This window comes from Dipodomys merriami, unplaced genomic scaffold (assembly GCF_024711535.1).
Source record: "Dipodomys merriami isolate MVZ:Mamm:240054 unplaced genomic scaffold, mDipMer1.0.p SCAF_2290, whole genome shotgun sequence".
NCBI classification, from domain to species: Eukaryota; Metazoa; Chordata; class Mammalia; order Rodentia; family Heteromyidae; genus Dipodomys; species Dipodomys merriami.
In genome coordinates, this window is record NW_027203705.1 from 27,758 (window position 1) to 48,324 (window position 20,567).

Consider the following 20,567-nt stretch of genomic DNA (forward strand, 5'->3'; position numbering starts at 1 on the left):
AAGGCTCAGTGAGGTACCACTACATACCTATTTGAATGGTTCAATCAAAATAGTGACAACACAAGGTTGATCAGAATTCAGGGGAACTTGATTATTCATACATTGCCACTAGGAAAATGAAGTGATAGTTTACTTGGGAAAAGAATAGAAAAATACCTTGTTTTGAGACAGTACTGTGGATTGAGCTCAGTGCCATGGCACTATCCCTGAGCATTTTGCTCAAGTCTAGTGCTCTACCACTTGACCCACAGTGCCAGTTTCTGTTCATATGTTACTGAGGAATCAAACCCAGGGCTTCATGCATGCTAGGCAAGCTTTCTACTGCTAAGGCACATGCCCAGCCTAACAGTAACATTTAAAACTAAACTGAGTAGCCCAAGAGAAAGCTTTGGTTCCCATAAACACCTATACATAAGGTTTCTGAATCATCTTATTTCTGTGATAGTCCCAAAGTACATTTATAGCATGGACTATTCAGAAACAATAAAAAAAGTCTTAATACAATAGAAGTTGGTCTGGAGGGACTTAAATGCTGTGTAAAAAATTCTTAACAAGTGGCATGCTATGTAATTTCATCTATACTTCTTGAAGTGAAAGAGTTTCAGTTGAAATCTGTTGAAATCTGAAGATTGGTGGATTCTGCCACAATGAATTATGCTTCAGTTATGGAAGCTGTTATTAGGAGAACGTGGGGGAAGATCTGTGGGATCTTGTCTGTATTAATTTACTAATGTTCCTGCCTGTGACTCTGTGAAAGTGTCAAAAGATTTAGACAAATAATGTATACTAAAAAAGCTGACCTCAATCACTTTTTTCCCTTGGGCTTTCTGATAAAGATGATCCTTGAGACTCCAGTGATAACTGAAGATGGAAACTGGGAGTCAGTGGAGAATTCTGAGTCTGTGAAGACTAATGAATCTGTTGACCAACATGCCAATCAAGAAAGTTAATGGAAGCTGTAGTGCCCAGTTGAAAAGACCAGATGTTGGGTCTTCCAGGGACCCTGAGACTTCAGAAGTTCTCCCTTTTCAGGTATTACAGACAGCCACTGACTAGAATCTCTATTTTTTTGTGGGTCATGGGGCTTTGAGCTCTGCGCTTGGGCGCTGTCCCTGTGCTTTTCAACTTAAGGTGAGCACTCTACCACTTAAACCACAGCACCACTTCTGGTTTTCTAATGGTTTATTGGAGATAAGAGTCTCATGAACTTTCCTGCCTGGGCTGGCTTTGAACTGTGATCTTCAGATCTCAGATACTCAGCCTCCTGAGTAGCTAGGAAAACAGGTGTGAGCCTCTGGTGCCCAGCTAGAATCTCTATAAAATATTGGGATTTAAAAATATTGGGGTTAACCTGGTACCCCTGGCTCACACCAGTAATCCTAGCTCCTGAGGATGCTTAGGTCCAGATGAAATGCAGATTCAATTTCCAACTAAATTTCAGCAAAATGCTACACTAGAGGTATGGCTCAAGTGGTAGAGTGCCAGTCACGAGCAAGCAAACCAAACGTGTGAGGCCCTGGTACAAGGAAAAAGAAGTTGGGGTTAAGAGACTCGAGCTCAATGCTAATTTAGGATTGAACTTCTTTACTTGTTTTTACAACCATAAATAATAGTTTTTCAGTTCTATAAATGCCATCAGCAGTAATTACCTTTGCTGCATGGTGCCTACATGATGAAAACATGCAAGTGTCTGTCAGTCAAGCAGTGCATTAAGCAAATATTATTTGGTTCCCCATACTTTGGCTAATAATTAGATAACTTACGTATATTATACTATTGCTCTCTAATTTTTCATACTTTCTTTTTTTTTTTTTTTTTTTTGGGTCCGGTCGTGGGGCCTGAACTCTTGGGCCTGGGCGCTGTCCCTCAGCTCTTCAGCTCAAGGCTAGCGGTCTACCACTTGAGCCACAGCGCCACTTCCAGTTTTTTCCTTTTTGCTTATGTGGTGCTGAGGAATCGAACCCAGGGCCTCAGGCATGCAAGGCAAGCGCTCTACCACTGAGCCACCTTCCCAGCCCTTTCATACTTTCTAGTGTCTTCCCTCCCCCGATCATTTACTGGGACAGTAGGAAACTTTCCAAAGATATATCCCAGGCCAGATGGGGATATTGGGGCACCTGGAACAAGTCCTTGCTCTCCTCAGGCTCAGCTACATTAGCCACTGTGTGTAAGATCATCAGTCACTTCATGACTGTCTGTGTTCGTTTACATTGTTACAAGGGACTTTGTTAATAAATCTCCTTCTACATTTGTTCAAGGGATTTATTGTTTGAAGACAAGTGATCATGAGATAGATGATAGACATCGCATGTAGAATTGTTAGCATTTTCTTATTAGAATGAAGTCTAGGAATTGCTATAAATGTCTGTTCTTTAGTGATGTTGTATCAGAGTTTTTGTATAAAAAATGTTATACTAAGGAGATATTTCCAAGGATTAATAACCCTAATTGTTAAAAATAAACTGTCTTATAGCTATCATGATTTTAGACACATGGACTTTGATATTACATTTTTGAAATTTAGTTTGTTTAGTTTGGGTAATAAAGAGCAACACATTTTGATTTTTCTTTAGGACAAGATACTTCAAATATCATTGAAAAGGCAGAGACTTCCCTTGGGATCCCTAGTTCCAGTGAGATTTCAGCTGAAGTCAAACATGCTGGAGGTCTATATATGGAAACATTAAGTCCTAGGATACTTTGGATTCAGTAGCTAGCTTGTGCAATTTTGATACTAAGGACATGGGGACATTCTACTGGTGTGGTGTGTTGTCTTGTGAATCCAGCTGCCAGTTAGAGATCTGTGTCTTGGAACTGCTCATATCCCTCTACTCTGCCTCTGAAGTAATTTCAAGGACTTCTATGTATTAAAATTATATCGTCATATATGTTGAATATAAGAATTGCTTAGCACTTTGTTTGGCAACCAGGGCTAGGTGAATTTAAATCTGTCAGGACCAAAAAGTATTTTTGTTCATTTAGGGCTATTTTTTTGCCTTTTGTTCTTTGTTTGTTTGATTGTTTTTCTGCCTTTTGTTTTTTGATAACTGGGCATTGAACCCACGTTGTTGCACTAGCTAGACAAGGTTTTGCCATTGAGCTGAGGTACATTCTAGCCTTTTTTCTATTTTCTTTTTTGCATTTTCTTGATCTACTGAGGGGCATCTGAGTTGGTTCCATATCTTAGCTATGGTAAATAATGCTGCAGTAAACATAGTTGTGCTGATAGCTTTAGGATGGTCTTGTTTGTGATCATTTGGGTATATGTCCAAAAATAGGATTGCTGGGTAATAGGGGAGCTCTATGTAGTCTTTTGAGGAACCTCTATACTACTTTCCAAAGTGGTTGAACAAGTTTACACTCCCACTAAAATGCAGTAGGGTTCTGTACATATCCCCTCCAGCATCTGTTGTTATTAGAGTTCTTGATTCTAGCCATTCTAACTGGGGTGAGGTGGTATCTCAATGTTGTTTTGATTTGCCATTTTTTTATGGCTAGGGTGGTTGAGCATTTCTTGATGTGTCTATTGGCCATTCTTATTTCCTCTTCAGAGAAGTTTCTCTTTAAGTCTTTAACCCACTTATTTATTGGGTAGTTGTTTCTTTGAGGATTTATTTTTGGAGGATTTGATTTTTTGAGTTCCAGGTATATTTTAGATATGAGACCCTTGTCTGTTGTATGGCTAGTGAAGTACTTCTCCCCATCCATGGGCTTTCTATTGATCTTGCTAACTATGTCCTTTGCCATGCAAGAAGCTCTGCAATTTCATGCAATCCCTTTTGTCCAATCTTTCTTTGATTTGTTGTGTTTCTGGGTCTCTTTTAAGAAAAATTTGGCCTGTGCCAAGGTTTAGTCTTGAAAGTTTGTATTGATCAAAAGGAAACCTGCACTTCTAATCCATATGGAAAAGTTTTGAAAAACCAGTTTGTTTTCTTCATCTCTCATAGCCCTTATTGTTTCTCATTTAATACTCTGTGCTCATCTCTATCATTTTTCTCTGGAAGGAGATTTATTCTACCTGTCTTTCTCCATCTTCAGAGTTATATTGTGTCTTGGCATACATACCTATCAGATACTAATAGGTTCCACTATCACTACTTGTGAATACCTAAGAGAGAACTGGATTGACCTACTTTCGGGTCCATAGTGCATGGGTCAGTAGAATGGAGAGATAACTTCATGGGACATGGCAAATTACTCCATATATGAGGCACTGTTCTTAATGATGCTTGCATAAGTGAGGCTACTTTGTCTGTGACTAACACACTATGTGTTTAAAAATGAATTTATTTTTCTCCCTGAAGAACTCTACAAATAGAGTATTGCATGTTATTTTGGCGAATGTAGGGGCCTGGTATCTTCACTTTTATTTGTTGGGTTCTTTATGATTTTGTAATTGTTGTCAGATCATGCTGTGAGTGCAGGTATGGTATTCTCAAACAGATAAGCTCAAATTCAGGAGTTACAGAGACAGGAAGTTTCATTTCTCCTCATGCTCCCAGCAGCTAGAATGGTTTAATGTCTAACTCTGATGCTTTGAGATGTTGGAAGATTAAAGTGTTGGCATTTTCAGAAATTTTTATCAGGAATTGCTTTTAGTGGACAAGGAAAACAGGAGTTAGAAGTATGTTTGGATAGTAAACAGCAGTGATTTCATAAGACTTGAAGGATATTTGTCATTCAGAGCCATGTTTTAGAAGGGGAATAAAAATCATGGAGAACCCTGGGAAGAGTGGCTAGTATTAATGTCTTAAAAAGTTAGAGAGTTAATGGATCATGAATATGAAAATCTAAGGAAAGGAGATAGGGAGAATACACCTTTTTTTATACCTTTGAAGACTAGCATGGAGAACAGAATTTAGGTTGTGTTTACTTGTGTCTCATGAGTAGAGAACTCCCACTACTCAGTGGAAGTTTTATGGACTTAGATTTTAGTTGAATATTAAGTGTACCAGAATAGAATGGGTGGCTTTTTCATCCTAACGTCTTTCCCATCTAAAATTTCTAAGCATTAATTTCACTGTGAAAGAAAGTATACCGGAGATGGGTTTTTTTTAGAAGTTTGAGATAAAAGATACCAATGAAATCACTTGGTATCTTTTTTGCAATTTTGTCATGTTCCTTTAAGGATGTTGTCTTCTGCTGTGTGTGTGTGTGTGTGTGTGTGTGTGTGTGTGTGTGTGTGTGTGTGTGTGTGTGTGTGTGTGTGTGTGTGTGTGTGTGTGTGTGTCTGTGTCTGTGTGTGTGTGTCTGTGTGTGTGATGTTCCTGGAGCTTGAAGTCAGGGCCTGGGTGCTGTTCCTGACCTTTTTGCTCAAGGCTGAGTAGCTAGGATTATGGTTGTGAGCTAGGATTATGGTTGTGAGCTACCGGTGCCCAGCCTCTTTCTTTTTTAATGTGTATGTTCTGGCACTGGAGCTTGAATTCCGTCTTCACAGTCTACCTTGTCTCCCTCCTCCACAGCTGGCACTTGAACCCTGCCTCTCGTTTTTGCCGGATAAATAAATGGAGATGAAAGTCTCACAGACTCTTCTGCCCTGGTGGCTTTCCATTGTGATCTTTAGATCTTAGCCCAGAGTAGCTAGGACCATAGGCATGAGTCACCAGTGACCCTGTCCTGCTTTCCCAATTCAGATTCATACTTAAAAACTTTTTAACTGTTACTAAAAGATACGGGTTACAGTTATATAAGGTGGGTAAAGAGTTCATTTCTTTTTTATCAGTCATGGACATGAACTCTGGGCCTGGGCGCTGCCTCTCACCTCTAGAGCTCAAGGCTAGTTAGTGCTCTACTACTTGAGCCACAATGCCACTTGTAGTTTTCTGATGGTTTATTGGAGATAAGAGTCTCACAGACTGGCATTGAAGCACAATCCTCGGATCTCAGCTTCCTGAGTAGCTAGGATTACAGGTGTGAGCCACTGGTGCCCTGCTAAGAGTACATTTCTTTTTGGACAGTGTCACCATTTCCTTCTCTGTTAGGCTTGTTTAGAGGGAGTCTAGTGTGGACTTCAATCTTTTTTTTTAGTTTTTATTTTTTTATTGTGATTGATTACATAATTTCCCCAATTTCACAGTATTGTGGGATAGTGATGCTGTTAAAGTCACAAACACATTCTAACTTTCCTGGAACAAATCGTCTATTACGGTATAACATTTATGAGTTCTATGAGCTTTGTGATACAGTCATTTCTTCCGCATTGGGTGGTATGTACATTTCTTTTGTTTTGCATAGTATCAGCTGTTCCCTCTTTCCCATTTGTTCCCACCCTCCCATAATTGCCATTAAGTTGCTTAGTTCATTTTGGTCAATGTCCTGTGCAGCTGATGGGTCCCGCTGTTGTATGTTTTTCCCTGATTCCCTCTAGTTCTGTGTCATCTTCCTGGTTCTCCTCTGGTGTACACATATATACCATACATGTGATCAGCAGCATGGAGTTATTTAGTAGTGGTTTGACCAGATGAGTGGAAGTTCTTTGTTTCTTTTTTTTTTTTAATTTAATTTTATTTTATTTGAGAACATACTGTACAGAGGGGCTACAATTACATGGGCAGGATAATGCATACATTTCTTACCAAGCATTGCAGCCTCCTCCTTTGTTTACCCTTCACCTCCCTTCCCAGCCTCCCCCCTCCCCCCCCAATGATACCCCCCGCCCCCCCCACACCGACATTGTAAAGTTGGTTTTGACATGACATTTTGTACTTCTCATTGTTGCAACAGGTCCACCTGAATCCTTAAACGACTTGTTTATCCCCATCTCCTCCACATGTTATATTGACATCAAATATAGTGAAAGCGGGGGTTACACTGTGGGGGAGGGACATACAAAGCAACAAAGAAATAATCTTATAAATGCATTAGAAACACATGCATGAAAGAAACGAAAACATTAAAATACATATTTAAGGGTTCATTTTCCTAATATCACATTATCTGACCTTTTCCGCTTGACTCATACCTATACTAGATATTGCAAATAAGGGAAACCATGGGACCTATGCTTCTTTGGGCCTGGCTTACTTCACTTAATATAATTTTTTCCAAACCTTTCCATTTCCTAACAAATGGGGAAATGTCATTCTTTCTGATGGAGGCATAGAATTCCTTTGTGTATATATAGCACATTTTCTCGATCCATTCATCTACTGAGGGGCATCTGGCTTGGTTCCATATCTTAGCTATGGTAAATAATGCTGCAATAAACATAGTTGTGCTGGTAGCTTTAGTGTGGTCTTGTTTGTATACATTTGGGTAAATGCCCAAAAGTGGGATTGCTGGATCATAGGGGAGATCTATGTGAAGTCTTTTGAGGAACCTCCATACTGCTTTCCAAAGTGGTTGAACAAGTTTACATTCCCACCAACAATGAAGTAAGGTTCCTTTCTGTCCACATCCCCTCCAGCATCTGTTGTTGTTATAGTTCTTGATTTTTGCTTTTCTAACTGGTGTGAGGTGATATCTCAATGTTGTTTTGATTTGCATTTCTTTGATGGCTAGGGATGTTGAACATTTCTTCATGTGTCTATTGGCCATCCTTCTTTCTTCTTCAGAGAAGCTTCTCTTTAAGTCTTTCACCCACTTATTTATTGGGCAGTTATTTCTTTGAGGATTTGTTGTTGGGTGGTTTAATTTTTTGAGTTCCAAGTATATTTTAGATATGAGACCCTTGTCTGTTGTATGGCTAGTAAAGATCTTCTCCCAATCGGTGGGCTTTCTATTGATCTTGCTAGCTATGTCATTTGCACTGCAGAAGCTCTGCAACCTTATGCAATCCCATTTGTCCAACCTTTCTTTGATTTGTTGTGCTTCCGGGTCTCTATTCAGAAAATTTCGGCCTGAGCCAAGGAGTCCTAGGGTTTCTCCTATTCCATCCTGTAATGTTTTCAGAGTGTCTGCTTTGAGTTCAAGGTCTTTGATCCATTTGGAGTTGATTCTGGTGCAGGGTGATATATAAGGATCTAGCTTTAGTTTTCTACATGTAGTTAACCAATTTTGCCAGCACCATTTACTGAAGAGGCTGTCTTTCTTCCATTCTATTGTTTTACCTTCCTTATCGAAGATTAGATGGCTATAGGTCTGTAGGTTCATTTCTGGGTTTTCAATTCTATTCCATTGGTCCTGAGGTCTGTTCTTATGCCAATACCAAGCTGTTTTGATTACTATGGCTTTATAGTAGAGTTTGAAATTTGGTATTGATATTCCTCCAGCAGTGTTCTTTCCGTTGAGGAGCGTTTTTGCTATTCGGGGTCTTTTATTGTTCCATATGAATTTTTGGATTGCCTCTTCTATTTCCTTGAAGAATGAGGGTGGAATTTTGATAGGTATTGCGTTGAATTTGTAGATAGCCTTGGGAAGTATTGCCATTTTCACGATGTTAATCTTGCCAATCCAGGAGCATGGGAGGTTTTGCCATTTTTTAAGTTCTGTGTTGATTTCCTTTTTCAAGATTTTAAAGTTTTCATCATAGAGGTCTTTCACTTCTTTGGTTAAGTTAATTCCTAGGTATTTTATTTTTTGTGGGGCTATTACAAATGGAGTTGCTTTCCTAATTTCAGCCACACTTTTCTCATTGTTGGCATATAGAAAAGCCATTGATTTTTGGGGGTTAATTATATACTCTGCTACTTTGCCAAAGTTTTGAATCAGCTTGAGTAATTTGGGAGTGGAGTCTATGGGATTCTTTAAATACAAGATCATGTCATCTGCAAAGAGGGAGAGTTTTATTTCTTCTTTCCCTATTTGGATCCCCTTTATGTCTGCATCTTGTCTTATTGCTGTAGCTAGGCATTCTAATACTAGATTGAAGAGAAGTGGAGAGAGTGGGCATCCTTGTCTTGTTCCTGAGTTAAGAGGAAATGGCTTTAGTTTTTCACCATTGAGTATAATGCTGGCTGTAGGTTTGTCATATACAGCCTTTATTGTATTGAGGAATGATCCATGGATTCCTAATTTTTCCAGAACCTTCATCATAAAGGGGTGTTGGATCTTGTCAAATGCTTTTTCTGCATCTATTGAGATAACCATGTGGTTCTTATTCTTGCTCCTGTTGATGTGATGAATAATATTAATTGATTTGCGTATATTGTACCAGCTTTGCATCCCTGAAATGAATCCTATTTGATCATGGTGTATGATTTTTTGGATGAATTGTTGAAGTCGATTGGCCAAAATTTTGTTGAGAAGTTTTGCATCAATGTTCATCAAAGAAATGGGTCTATAGTTCTCTTTCTTTGATGAGTCCCTGCCTGGTTTTGGGATGAGGGTTATGATGGCTTCATAGAATGTGTTCGGTAGTGAGCTTTCTCTTTCAATTTCATTGAAGAGTTGGAGGAGTATTGGTGTGAGCTCTGCTTTGAAGGCCTTGTAAAATTCCGCTGTAAAACCATCTGGTCCTGGACTTTTCTTAGTTGGGAGGTCTCTTATTGCTCTTTCTATTTCAATGCTTGATATGGGCCTGTTAAGCTGGTTTAACTCATCTTGGTTCAGTTTTGGCATGTCAATATTTGCTAGCAAAAGGTCCATTTCTGTCAAGTTCTCAAACTTATTAGCATAAAGTTTTGAGAATTATTCCCTTATAATGTTCTGAATCTTGGTTGTTTCCGTGGTGATGTTTCCATTCTCATCTCTGAGTTTATTAATTTGGGTGTGTTCTCTCCTTTTTCTGATAAGGTTTGCTAAGGGTCTGTCAATTTTGTTAAGTTTTTCGAAGAACCAACTCTTTGTTTTGTTGATTCTTTCTATAGTTTTTTTGGATTCTAATTCATTTAATTCTGATTTAATTTTGATTATTTCTTTCCGTCTACTGGATTGGGGTTTATCTTGCTGCTCTTTTTCAAGGAGGTTTAGATGTGTCATTAAATTGTTAGTTTCAGATCTCTCCAATTTGTTGATGTAGGAGCTCAGAGCTATAAACTTGCCTCTGAGTACTGCCTTTTCTGTGTCCCAGAGGAGCTGGTAATTTGTGTGTTCATTTTTGTTGAATAGCATGAACATTTGATTTTCCTTTCTAATCTCTTCCATGACCCACTCATGATTCAGCAGTGTGTTGTTCAGCCTCCATGTGATACCGGACTTTCTTTGGTGGCTTTTGGTGTTGAGTTCTAATTTTATTCCCTTGTGGTCAGAGAGAATGCAAGGTATAACTTCAATGTTTCTGAATTTAGACGTTTGCTTTGTGGCCTAAAATGTGGTCTATTTTAGAAAACGTTCCATGTGCTGCTGAGAAGAACGTGTATTCTGATGCTGCTGGGTGAAATGTTCGATAAATGTCTGTTAAGTCTAGTTGATCTATGCAGCTGTTTAGATCTGCGGTTTCTCTGTTGAGTTTTTGCCGAGTTGATCTATCTAGTGGGGAGAGTGGTGTGTTAAAATCCCCAACAATTAATGTCTTTGGATCTATATGGGATTTGAGGGAAAGTAGTGTTTCTTTGATAAATTTGGGTGCTCCATTGTTTGGCGAATAGATATTTAGAATTGTAATATCCTCCTGAAGGAGAGATCCTTTAATTAGTATGTAGCGACCTTCTTTATCTCTTCTCACGAATTTTAATTTGAAGTCTATTTTATCTGATATTAGGATTGCAACTCCCGCCTGTTTATGAGGGCCGTTTGCTTGGTAGATTTTGTTCCAGCCTTTAACATTGAAAATGTGTTTGTTTTTACGGGCAAGATGTGACTCCTGCAGGCAGCAGATAGAAGGGTCTTGTTTTTTAATCCAACTAGACAGTCTATGTCACTTAATTGGAGAGTTCAGTCCGTTAACGTTAAGAGATAGGACTGAGAGGTATTTGGGAGTTCCTGCCATGTTATCCACCTTCTTGGGGGCTGCGAAAACTGGGTTCTTCCTAAGGTTCTTGGATTCTCAGTTTGGGTGCAGTTTCTTGGCCTTTGTTGAGGTCTTGTTGGTTTTCTATGTGTAGGACATCTTTAAGAATCTTTTGTAGGGTTGGTTTGGTGGAGATGTATTGTTTCAATTTTTCTTTGCTCTGGAAGGTTTTTATTTGGCCTTCAGTTATGAAGGAGAGTTTAGCTGGGTACAGTATTCTTGGTTGATAGTTGTTTGTTTTTAGGGCATGGCATACGTCATTCCAGGCTCTTCTTGCTTTGATTGTCTCTGCTGAGAAATCTGAGGTGATTCTAATTGGTTTCCCTTTATAGGTGATTACCCTTTTCTCCTTGACAGCTTTAAGGATCTTTTCCTTGGTCTGGGTTGATCCTGTGTGGATTATAATGTGACGGTGGGATGTCCTATTCTGGTCTGGTCTATTTGGGGTTCTAAAAGCTTCTTGTATCTGAATAGGCCTATCTTTTTGTATATTTGGGAAGTTCTCTGCTAGGATCCTGATAAACAAATTTCCTAGACCATTAACTTCTGTTTCTAGGTGCTCCTCTACACCCATTATCCTTAGATTGGGCCTTCTGATGGTGTCTTCCAGGTGTTGGATAGACCTATCATATTTCTTGGACTTGTCTTGGATGGTTGTATGTTCTTTCTCTATAATATCTAGGCTGTCTTCAATCCCTGAGATTCGATCTTCTGCATGGTCTAACCTGCTGTCAAGACTCTCTACTTTGTTTTTTATCTCTTTTCCTTCTAATTGGTCAGCTATGATGGCTTCAAGTTCTTTGTTGAAGCTCTGTTTTAGGTCTTGTATGAATTTCTTTACTTCCTTAATTTGGTGTTCAGTGTTTGTTCTCAAATCACTTAGTTGATTGGTTATGGTTTCTTTGGACTCCCATTCCTTCTGTTGGGTTCCATTCAGCATTCCCTTTGTGGTCTCCGTGACTTCCTTCAGCTCTTTGTTAATGGATTCCATGAATGCCTTTAGTGATCTTTGTGTATTCTCTACCTGGTCTCTCAATTCCTGAATTACTCTTTGATTAGCTTCCTCCCGTCTGTGGGATTCCTGCAGTTCTCTTTCCTCCCATTCGTGGGATTCCTGCAGTTCTCTTTGAGTGTTCTCTGCCTGCTCATGCCATTCCTCCCTTTCTCTTTGAGTATTCTCAAGTTGTTCACGCAAATCCTGTATCAGTTTTTGAGTACCATCCTCACGCTTATGATATTCCTGTATAAACTTCTGGGATGCCTCCTCTCTCTCCCTATCACGCTCATACAGAGTCCTTTGTACATTGTCAAACTTCTCATTTATCATGTTTGCTATTAGTGTTTGTAGAGCTATTTGGGAACTCTCCTCTGGATTATTCTTTATCTGTTCTAATCCCTGATTATCAAGATTGGGAATTGAGATACCCGAATTTGCCATTTTTCTTGTGTTTTTCCGGCTTACTCGGCCCATTTGAGATGAAGATTGCACCAGTTTTGTGCTAGAACACTATCTTAAGGCAACCATCAACCAAAGTTTGCCTTTGTACAGTCAATAGTCTACAGGTACATTCTATTCAACATCAAACAACTATATGTTAGACTTCGAACCACAGAAAAGAATTTGGAAAACCAGAAATTATTAGGATTAGGGAGAGATGTGGGTAAAAAATAGGAATAGATTGGTGTGGGGAGGCACAGGGAGAGTTAACTATGTCCTAATCACAATGCAGGAAATGGGTTGGGTAGGATGCAAGTAGAGAGAGAGAGAAAAAGAAGAGATGGAAAGGGGAATGAAGAGAGACCAGAAAAAAATAGAAACATAAAAATTAATGTTATTATAGAGGTTAAAAACCGTCTATTTAGAGAGGAATGTGAATATGTTCAGAGAAGGGGAGGGACATAGAGGAGATGTGAAAAACTTTAAGGATGGGAAAGGGAGAAGAAAAGATCAGAAGTTCAGTAGAGCTAGACAAAAAACAAAAAGATAATTAAGAAAGAAAGAAAAAGAGAAAGAAGACAGAAAAGAAAGGAAAACGCTCATTCACATATTCCTAAAATAAAAATTATAAGATGAGAAAAAAAAAGTTACTGGAAAACAATTATTTTTTCAGAAGAGGCAAAAATTAAAGATTAATAAAAGTTTTAGAAGGGAAAAAAAAAATATATATATGGTAACAAAAAACAAAAAACAAGCAAAAAAAAGAAAAGAAGAAGAAGAAAAAAAAAGAAAAAAAGAAAAAAAAGTCTTTTGATTTTTTTTTTTGGGGGGGGGAGGAGTGGGAAGAATCCTGTATCTCCCTTTTGTCTGTAACCAGTCTCTTGTTGGAGTCTCTGGTCAGCTTGAGGTCCTGTGGCTTGATTGGTTTCTTAAGTCGGTTGGTTGGAAGAGGCAGAAAAATGCTCTGCTTTACCCAAGATTTTGAGATCCCCCTCCCAGGTTAGTTTTCTGGGAGGGTGATCTGCTTTGAGAATCACAAAAGAGGGGGATGTGGTGATGAGGCTAGGTTCTGGGTAGAGTTGAGGCCTTTCAACACACAGTAGCTTTTCCCTGGGGCTATTTTGTGATAAAGCTCACAGCGCCCAGCCTGGAGCCATTCTCAGGGTTTCTGTTTTTCAATTGATTGTGGTGGCTGCTAGAGGGAGGGGCAGCCTCTGGCTCTGGTTACCCTGTGAGTCAAGGCACTCCAATGGCTGGCGCCTGAGCTGGGTGACTTTTCCCTGGATGGAGCTGAGTCTGGCAGGTCACTTCGCCGTTAAGTTCTTGTGACCTGCTAAATGACTCGTTTTATTCCAAGGCCTGAGCTGGAGCTAGCAGCTCCTCCGAGCTTTGTCGGTATCCAAGATGGAGATCACCGGTGCTGGGGGGGGGGAGGGGTGGCCTTCCCTCCTCTGCTCCCTGAGAAGGAGTGAGGACGTCGGGCTTGTACTCACGCCGAGTCTTGGATCCTGGGTCGTCTCTGGTCTGCAAACAGCAGGATGAAGATGTCCGCTCCTTGTCGGTTCTTGTTGGTGTTGAGTAGAATCTGCTCGTCCGCTGCGTCCGGCTCCTTCGTCCCGGACTCTCTGTGTCTCAGGTATGACCCCGCAGCAGTGGTCGCCGCCGCGACCCTGCCGCCGCAGCTGCAGCTGATGTGTTTCCTTGGCTTCCCCTCTGTTGTCTAACTCTCTGTCCTGTGATGGCACACTTGGTGTGATTCTCTGGCTTAGTCCTGTTCACTGGAACTCTAAAACTGCTTTCTATGCAAGAGCTTGTTCAGATTCCAGCTTTTCCTCCGCCATCTTCCCGGAACCTCTCCAGTTCTTTGTTTCTTAAGTCTTGTTAATTTTGTTGTATCACCTAACATTTTGGATTTAACATCCACTTATCAGGGACACCATACACCATTTGTCTCTTTGCTTTTGGCTTACCTCGCTCAACATGATTTCTTCTAGCTCCATCCATTTCCCTGCAAATGTCATTATTTTGTCATTTCTAATGGCTACATAATATGCCATTGTGTATAGATACCACAATTTTTGGATCCATTCATCTGTGGTGGGGCATCTGGTTTGTTTCCATATCCTAGCTATTGTGAACAGTGCTGCAGTAAAGTGGAGGTGCATGTGTCCTTGTATACTGGTTCCTGTTGTTCAGGATAGATGCCTAGAAGTGGTATGACTGGGTCATAAGGGAGGTCAATATTTAGCTTTTTGAGGACCCTCCAGACTGCTTTCCAAAGTGGTTGTATAAGTGTACATTCCCACCAGCAGTGTAATAGGGTTCCTCTTTCTCCACGTCCCCTTCAGCATTTGTCATTGGCTGATTTGTGGATGTGGGACATTCTGACTGGGGTAAGGTGGTATCTCATGGTTGTCTTTATTTGCATTTCCTTCACCACCAGGGATGGTGAACATTCCCTCATGTGTTTCTTTGCCATTTTTTATCTCTTCATCTGAGAAGTCTCTCTTTAATTCCCTTGTCCATTTAGTAATTGGTTTGTTAGGTTTGAGAGGGATTAGTTTCTTTTTTTTTTTAATTTATTTTTTATTGTGAAAATACTGTACAGAGGGGTTAAAATTACATGGGCAAGATAATGAGTACATTTCTTATCAAGCATTGTAGCCTCCTCCTTTGTTTCCCCTACCCATCCCTTCCCATCCTCCCCCCGGCCCCATCACCAAATCTCCCCGCCCCCCCCCAAGTTGTAAAGTTCTTTTTTGACATAACAATTTGTACTTCTCATTGTTGCAACGGGTCCTCCTGTATCCTCATTTAAACGACTTGTTTTTCCCCTTCCCCTGGGATTAGTTTCTTGAGTTCCCTGTATATACTGGATATTAACCCCTTGTTTGATATATTGCTGGTAAATATTTTTCCCAATTAGTTGGTTGTCTTTTTAGCTTGGTTGCGATAGCTTTAGCTGTGCAGAAGCTTTTTATTTTAAGGTAGTCCCATTTGTCGAGTCACTCTCCTAATTTGTTGTGACTCTGGGACTCTGTTCAGGAAGTTTCTTCTTGTGCCTATAAGTTCAAGTGTCTCTCCTACTCTGTCCTGCAGTAGTTTCAGAGATTCAGGTTTAATGTTAAGATCTTTAATTCATTTTGAGTTGATGTTGGTGCATGGTGATAGGCTGGGGTCCACTTTTACTTTTCTGCATGTGGCCGCCCACTTTTCCCAACACCAGTGGTTGAAGAGGCTTTGTTTCTTCCATTGTATGCCTTTTAGCCTTCAATCTTAAGGACTAGTTTATCTTTACTGCTGCGCCCTGATTCCTCTGAATTCACTCTTATTCCTCAGGTTTTCAGTGAAATCTGTTCACTTTGGTTGTTTAAAAACCAGATGTTTCAGCATAGCTTGAGCTATGGGGATTGTGTTGCTTACTACTTATGCTAGTTCTTCTCCCAACTGTGTGACGTTACCTAGTGTTTGAACAGTGTATTACTCAGATAAAGACAAATCAGCACATCTGTAGATTCTTGGAAAATTTTACTTATATAGCTGTATCCTCTGAAGTTTTTTGACTTTAAAGTGGTAGCTGCTTCAGCCTTACCTGATACCAGACTTTATCCCTGACTTACATTGCCTGTGAGTGTTCTGTTGTCTGTAGGTTCTCCTCTGTGTGTTGGGGTTTGGAACTTTTCTCTAGGCAGAAAGCCCAGCTGTGGGGTTGACTTTGTTTCTCTTTTCTCCTGGACCAAAGTGGTTTTTTTTTGTCTTTTTGTGTAGTATCTAAACATAGTTCTTTCTTCTATTTTGTCTGGTTTTCTAGTTGCTGTATAGGAAGGCAAGTGTAGAACTTGAAAGCAAAAGTTCTCTCCATAATAGAGTGTTTGATATAATATAGTAAACTTACTTGGTGTACTAGTTGATCTAGTATAAGATTTTTAAAGGTAAACAGAACTAATTATTCTTGAAACATACTCATCTTTGTAATGTATATTGATTCCCATACTAAGAATCAGCATAGTCTTTTAGGACAAAGTTGAGCTATAATTTTCATACAGTAAAACTTTTTTTCTGCAATATGCCTTTGTGTTGAGAAATAATGGTTATGTTAATACTGTATAATCACAGTATATTGTGATGCACAGATACAGAATATTTTCTGTATTTGTATGGCTCACTGAGATATAAGAATATTTTCATTATCTGAGGGAGTTCCTTCATGCCAGTTTGTAGCCACACCTTTCTGTCTGTTCACAGCATTTGCCAACCATTGATCTGTTTCTGACTATAGTTTCCCCTTGTTTAGAAAAATGTTTACTATGTGCAGATCAATATTTTTTTTTCTTTTGCCAGTCCTGGGGCTTGAACTCAGGATTTGAGTGTTGTCCCTGACCCTTTCTGTACTTAAGGCTAGCACTCTACCACTTGAGCCACAGCACTATTTCCTAAATTTTTTGAGAAGTCATTTGAAAATAAGAATCTCATGGACTTTCCTGTCTGGGTGGCTTCGAATATGATCTTCAGCTCTCAGTCTTCAGAGTAGCTGAGAAGCTAAGATTGCAGGCACGAGTCAGCAGACCACCATTGCCTGGCTATTGGAACCTTTCTTTCTTTCTTTTGGCAATATGAAGTACCACTTGAGCCACATCCTTAGTCCTTTCTTCTGCATGCCTCTATCTATCTACCTATTTACCTGTCTATCTATCTGTCTGTCTGTCTATCTATCTATCTATCTATCTATCTATCTATCTATCTATCTATCTATCTATCTATCTATCTATCTGTCTGTCTGTCTGTCTGTCTGTCTGTCTGTCTGTCTGTCTGTCTGTCTGTCTGTCTGTCTGTCTATCTATCTATCTATCTATCTATCTATCCATCTATCTATCTACAGGGAGTAGTTATTATTTTGCTCTATATTCTCAGAGATGTCAGTTCAAAATGGCAGGGAGGGCATGGCAAAGCAGAATCAATCATACGATGGCAACTAGAAAGCAGAAATAGCTAGTTTGTTTTTGGTTCTGATCATCGGTTTTGCTTGTGCTGGCTTTGGACTACAATTCTGCCTCTACTTTGTAAGCAGCTGTGATTATAGGCATACACTGTGTCTTTGGATTCTCTTTTTATTCTTTTCACTCTGTAGCCCGAGCATCCTTGAATGGATATGAATGTAGCTTAGGCTCGCCTCAGACTCACAATACTCATATCTTAGTCTCTAGAGTATTGGCATTATAGGCATGCACTACACTACAATATTTGGTTATACTTTAGCTTTATGCTTTATATTTTTTCTTAATTTTCATACTGAAAATTAAAACAGTGAATTTTCATAATGTGAACTTGTTCAGAATCTTTTTTTTTTTTTTTTTTTGTCGGTCATGGGGCTTGAACTCTAGGCCTGGGCTTTGTCCCTCAGCTCTTCAGCTCAAGGCGAGCGCTCTACCACTTGAGGTACAGCGCCACTTCCGGTTTTCTCGTGGTTTATTGGAGATAGGAGTCTATCGGTCTTTCCTGCCTGGGCTGGCTTTGAACCGCGATCCTCAGATCTCGGCCTCCTGAGTAGCTAGGATTACAGGTGTGAGCCACCAGCGCCCAGCATTGTTCAGAATCTTTAAGAGACTGTATGCCCCTTCTAGGAAGATAACTATAGTCCTGACTTTTATCTTAGATTAATTTTGTTTGCTTTTATACTTTACATACTTATAGTACATTTTGTATCTAGCTTCTTCCACAACATTTTTGTATTATTTGACCATGTTGTATTTTGGATGTGGTATTCCATTTTGTCACTATGTTATATTTTATTTATCCCACAGTTGTTAAGCATTGAAATAGTTTCCGTGTTGTAGCTATCACAAATACGGCTGCTCTGAATATTTTTGTTTATGTCTTTTTTTTGGCCAATACTGGGGCTTGAACTCAGGGCCCAGGCACTGTCCCTGAGCTTCTTTTGCTCAAGGCTATCACTCTACCACTTGAGTCACAGTGCTATTTCCTGTTGTACTGAGGAATTGTTCTCAGGGATTCATGCATGCTAGGCAAGCACTGTACAATTAAGCTGTCTTCTGATGAACCACTACACATATGTAGCATAGTAGATACTGGCCAGTTTTCCAAAGAGGAGAACCTACTATGGTTCCACATGCGGTGTGTATTTATTTCCCTTGCTGTTCCACATTCTTCCCAGTACTTAGTATTGTAAGTCACTCTTAAAGAATTGAAACATATAAATGGTTGGGCACTGGTGGTTCATGCTTGTAAACCTAGCTCTTCAGGAAGTTGAGACCTGGGGTTGTGGTTCAAAGACAGCCCAGGCAGGAAAATCTGCAAGACTCTTCTCTCTAATGAACCAGCAAACAAAGTAGGAAGTGGAGCTGTTCCCCAAGTGGTAGAGTACTATCCTTGAGGAAAACAGCTCATAGACATCACCTAGGCCCTGAGTTTTAAGTCCCTGGACTGCTACAAACCCCCCACAATATATGCAAATGTATTTTCCCAGTATAGTAGTAATGACATTGATGTTGCTATCTAGGGAAAGGACATTATTAGCGGGGGTTTAGATGCCTTAGAATTCATTGGGAAGAAGACAATGGATGTAATAGCAGAACGGGATCCTGTATTTAAAATGACTAAGGGTTTGATGAACCGGAATTCTGCACTGTCTCAGGTACTGTTACCTTTACTGGTTTGATTGCTGTTTTCTGTTGTTTGTGTGTTTTTTTTTTTTTAATTTGAATTTTTCCCTTTGTTACCTTGGGACTTTGTTAGTGTGTTTTCTTGTAAAGAATTATCAATGCATTATAAAATTAAGGCATTTTTTATGGGCTGGATTTTTTTTATGGGTTTGTCTAATGCTTAGACAAACAGCCAGCTCTTTTCTTTCTGCAGTCGCCTCTGTCAGTGCAGTACAAAATCCTGAGCACTGTCAAGATTACTTATTAGGTTACTGTTGAAACCACTTTTGGAAATGCATGTGGCTCCTTAGGTGCTGCTGTCTAGCATCAAATTTTGTTTAGCTTCTTTTTTATTTCTATGCAGCTCCTGATCCTTAGTGAATTTGACTTGCTGAATGAAGGGTAGTACTTTATACTAGAACTTATACTAGAACTTAGCTTTGCTTCTTTCCACTCTTAAAAACTTTCCCTTGAGCTCTTATTATTTGCTGCATCTATGCTTCCATCTCTTTTTAGGTTTTACAGTAAGAGGCCAAGGAAAAAGAAGAGCTAAGACCTCCAATGAGGTAGCCATGGAAATAGACAAGAAAACTCATTGTGAGCTACCCTTTGATGAACTTCAAGAACATCTAGAAGTTCTGGCGATGCTTTCCCAAGAAAGTGAAATAAAGGTAATTCCAATCCCAAACTCCCAGCTGAAAAGAGTCTTCAAAGAAAAAACGTTGCATGGTTTCTTTTCACTTTGTATATTTGGAAGATGAAATGTGTCTCTGAAGGAGATGTGGGTTGCTGGAAATATTATAATAGAAGAAAAATATCCCCTACTGTTTAATTGTTAGAAATAGTGAATAAGTCAAATATTTCTCTTAAAATTATAGAAAAAGAACAGGGCTGGGAAGGTGGCTCAGTGGTAGAGCGCTTGCCTTGCATGCCTGAGGCCCTGGGTTCGATTCCTCAGCACCACATAAGCAAAAAGAAAAAGAACAGAGGTCTTAGTATAAGATATCCTTTTCTTTCACTTTAGTCTTTCATTTTCTGTTTTTTCTCCAGTGTCATGGGTTTTTAGGTGTCAAAAAGCCTGTTATAGCTGCTAATTTGTATATAATTTCCTGTTAGTTCATCTCCTCTGATAATCTAAGACAATCTTTCTTCTTCTTCTTCTTCTTCTTCTTCTTCTTCTTCTTCTTCTTCTTCTTCTTCTTCTTCTTCTTCTTCTTCTTCTTCTTCTTCTTCTTCTTCTTCTTCTTCTTCTTCTTCTTCTTCTTCTTCTTCTTCTTCTTCTTCTTCTTCTTCTTCTTCTTCTTCTTCTTCTTCTTCTTCTTCTTCTTCTTCTTCTTCTTCTCCTTCTCCTTCTTCTCCTTCTTCTCCTTCTTCTCCTTCTTCTCCTTCTTCTCCTTCTCCTTCTTCTCCTTCTCCTTCTCCTTCTCCTTCTCCTCCTTCTCCTTCTCCTCCTTCTCCTTCTCCTTCTCCTTCTCCTTCTCCTTCTCCTTCTCCTTCTTCTTCTCCTTCTTCTTCTTCTCCTCCTTCTTCTCCTTCTCCTTCTTCTCCTTCTTCTCCTTCTTCTCCTTCTTCTCCTCCTTCTCCTTCTTCTTCTCCTTCTCCTTCTTCTCCTTCTTCTCCTTCTCCTCCTTCTCCTCCTTCT

The 20,567-nt window shown here is 39.6% G+C and overlaps 1 protein-coding gene across 15 annotated transcripts in view; it reads left to right on the top strand.

Moving 5' to 3' along the window:
* The window catches only part of LOC138835113 (protein FAM114A2-like), a 52,189-nt gene that overhangs the window by 21,965 nt on the left and 9,657 nt on the right, over positions 1–20,567 (top strand). For 14 of the 15 annotated variants that reach the window (XM_070033780.1, XM_070033779.1, XM_070033778.1 and 11 more), the window contains 3 exons: positions 837–1,032; positions 18,784–18,918; positions 19,442–19,596. In XM_070033780.1, coding sequence (XP_069889881.1) covers positions 913–1,032; positions 18,784–18,918; positions 19,442–19,453 — 267 coding nt within the window. In that variant the 5' untranslated portion in view covers positions 837–912 and the 3' untranslated portion in view covers positions 19,454–19,596. The remainder of the gene's footprint in view (positions 1–836; positions 1,033–18,783; positions 18,919–19,441; positions 19,597–20,567) is intronic. The other variant, XR_011374442.1, reaches the window with a different exon arrangement.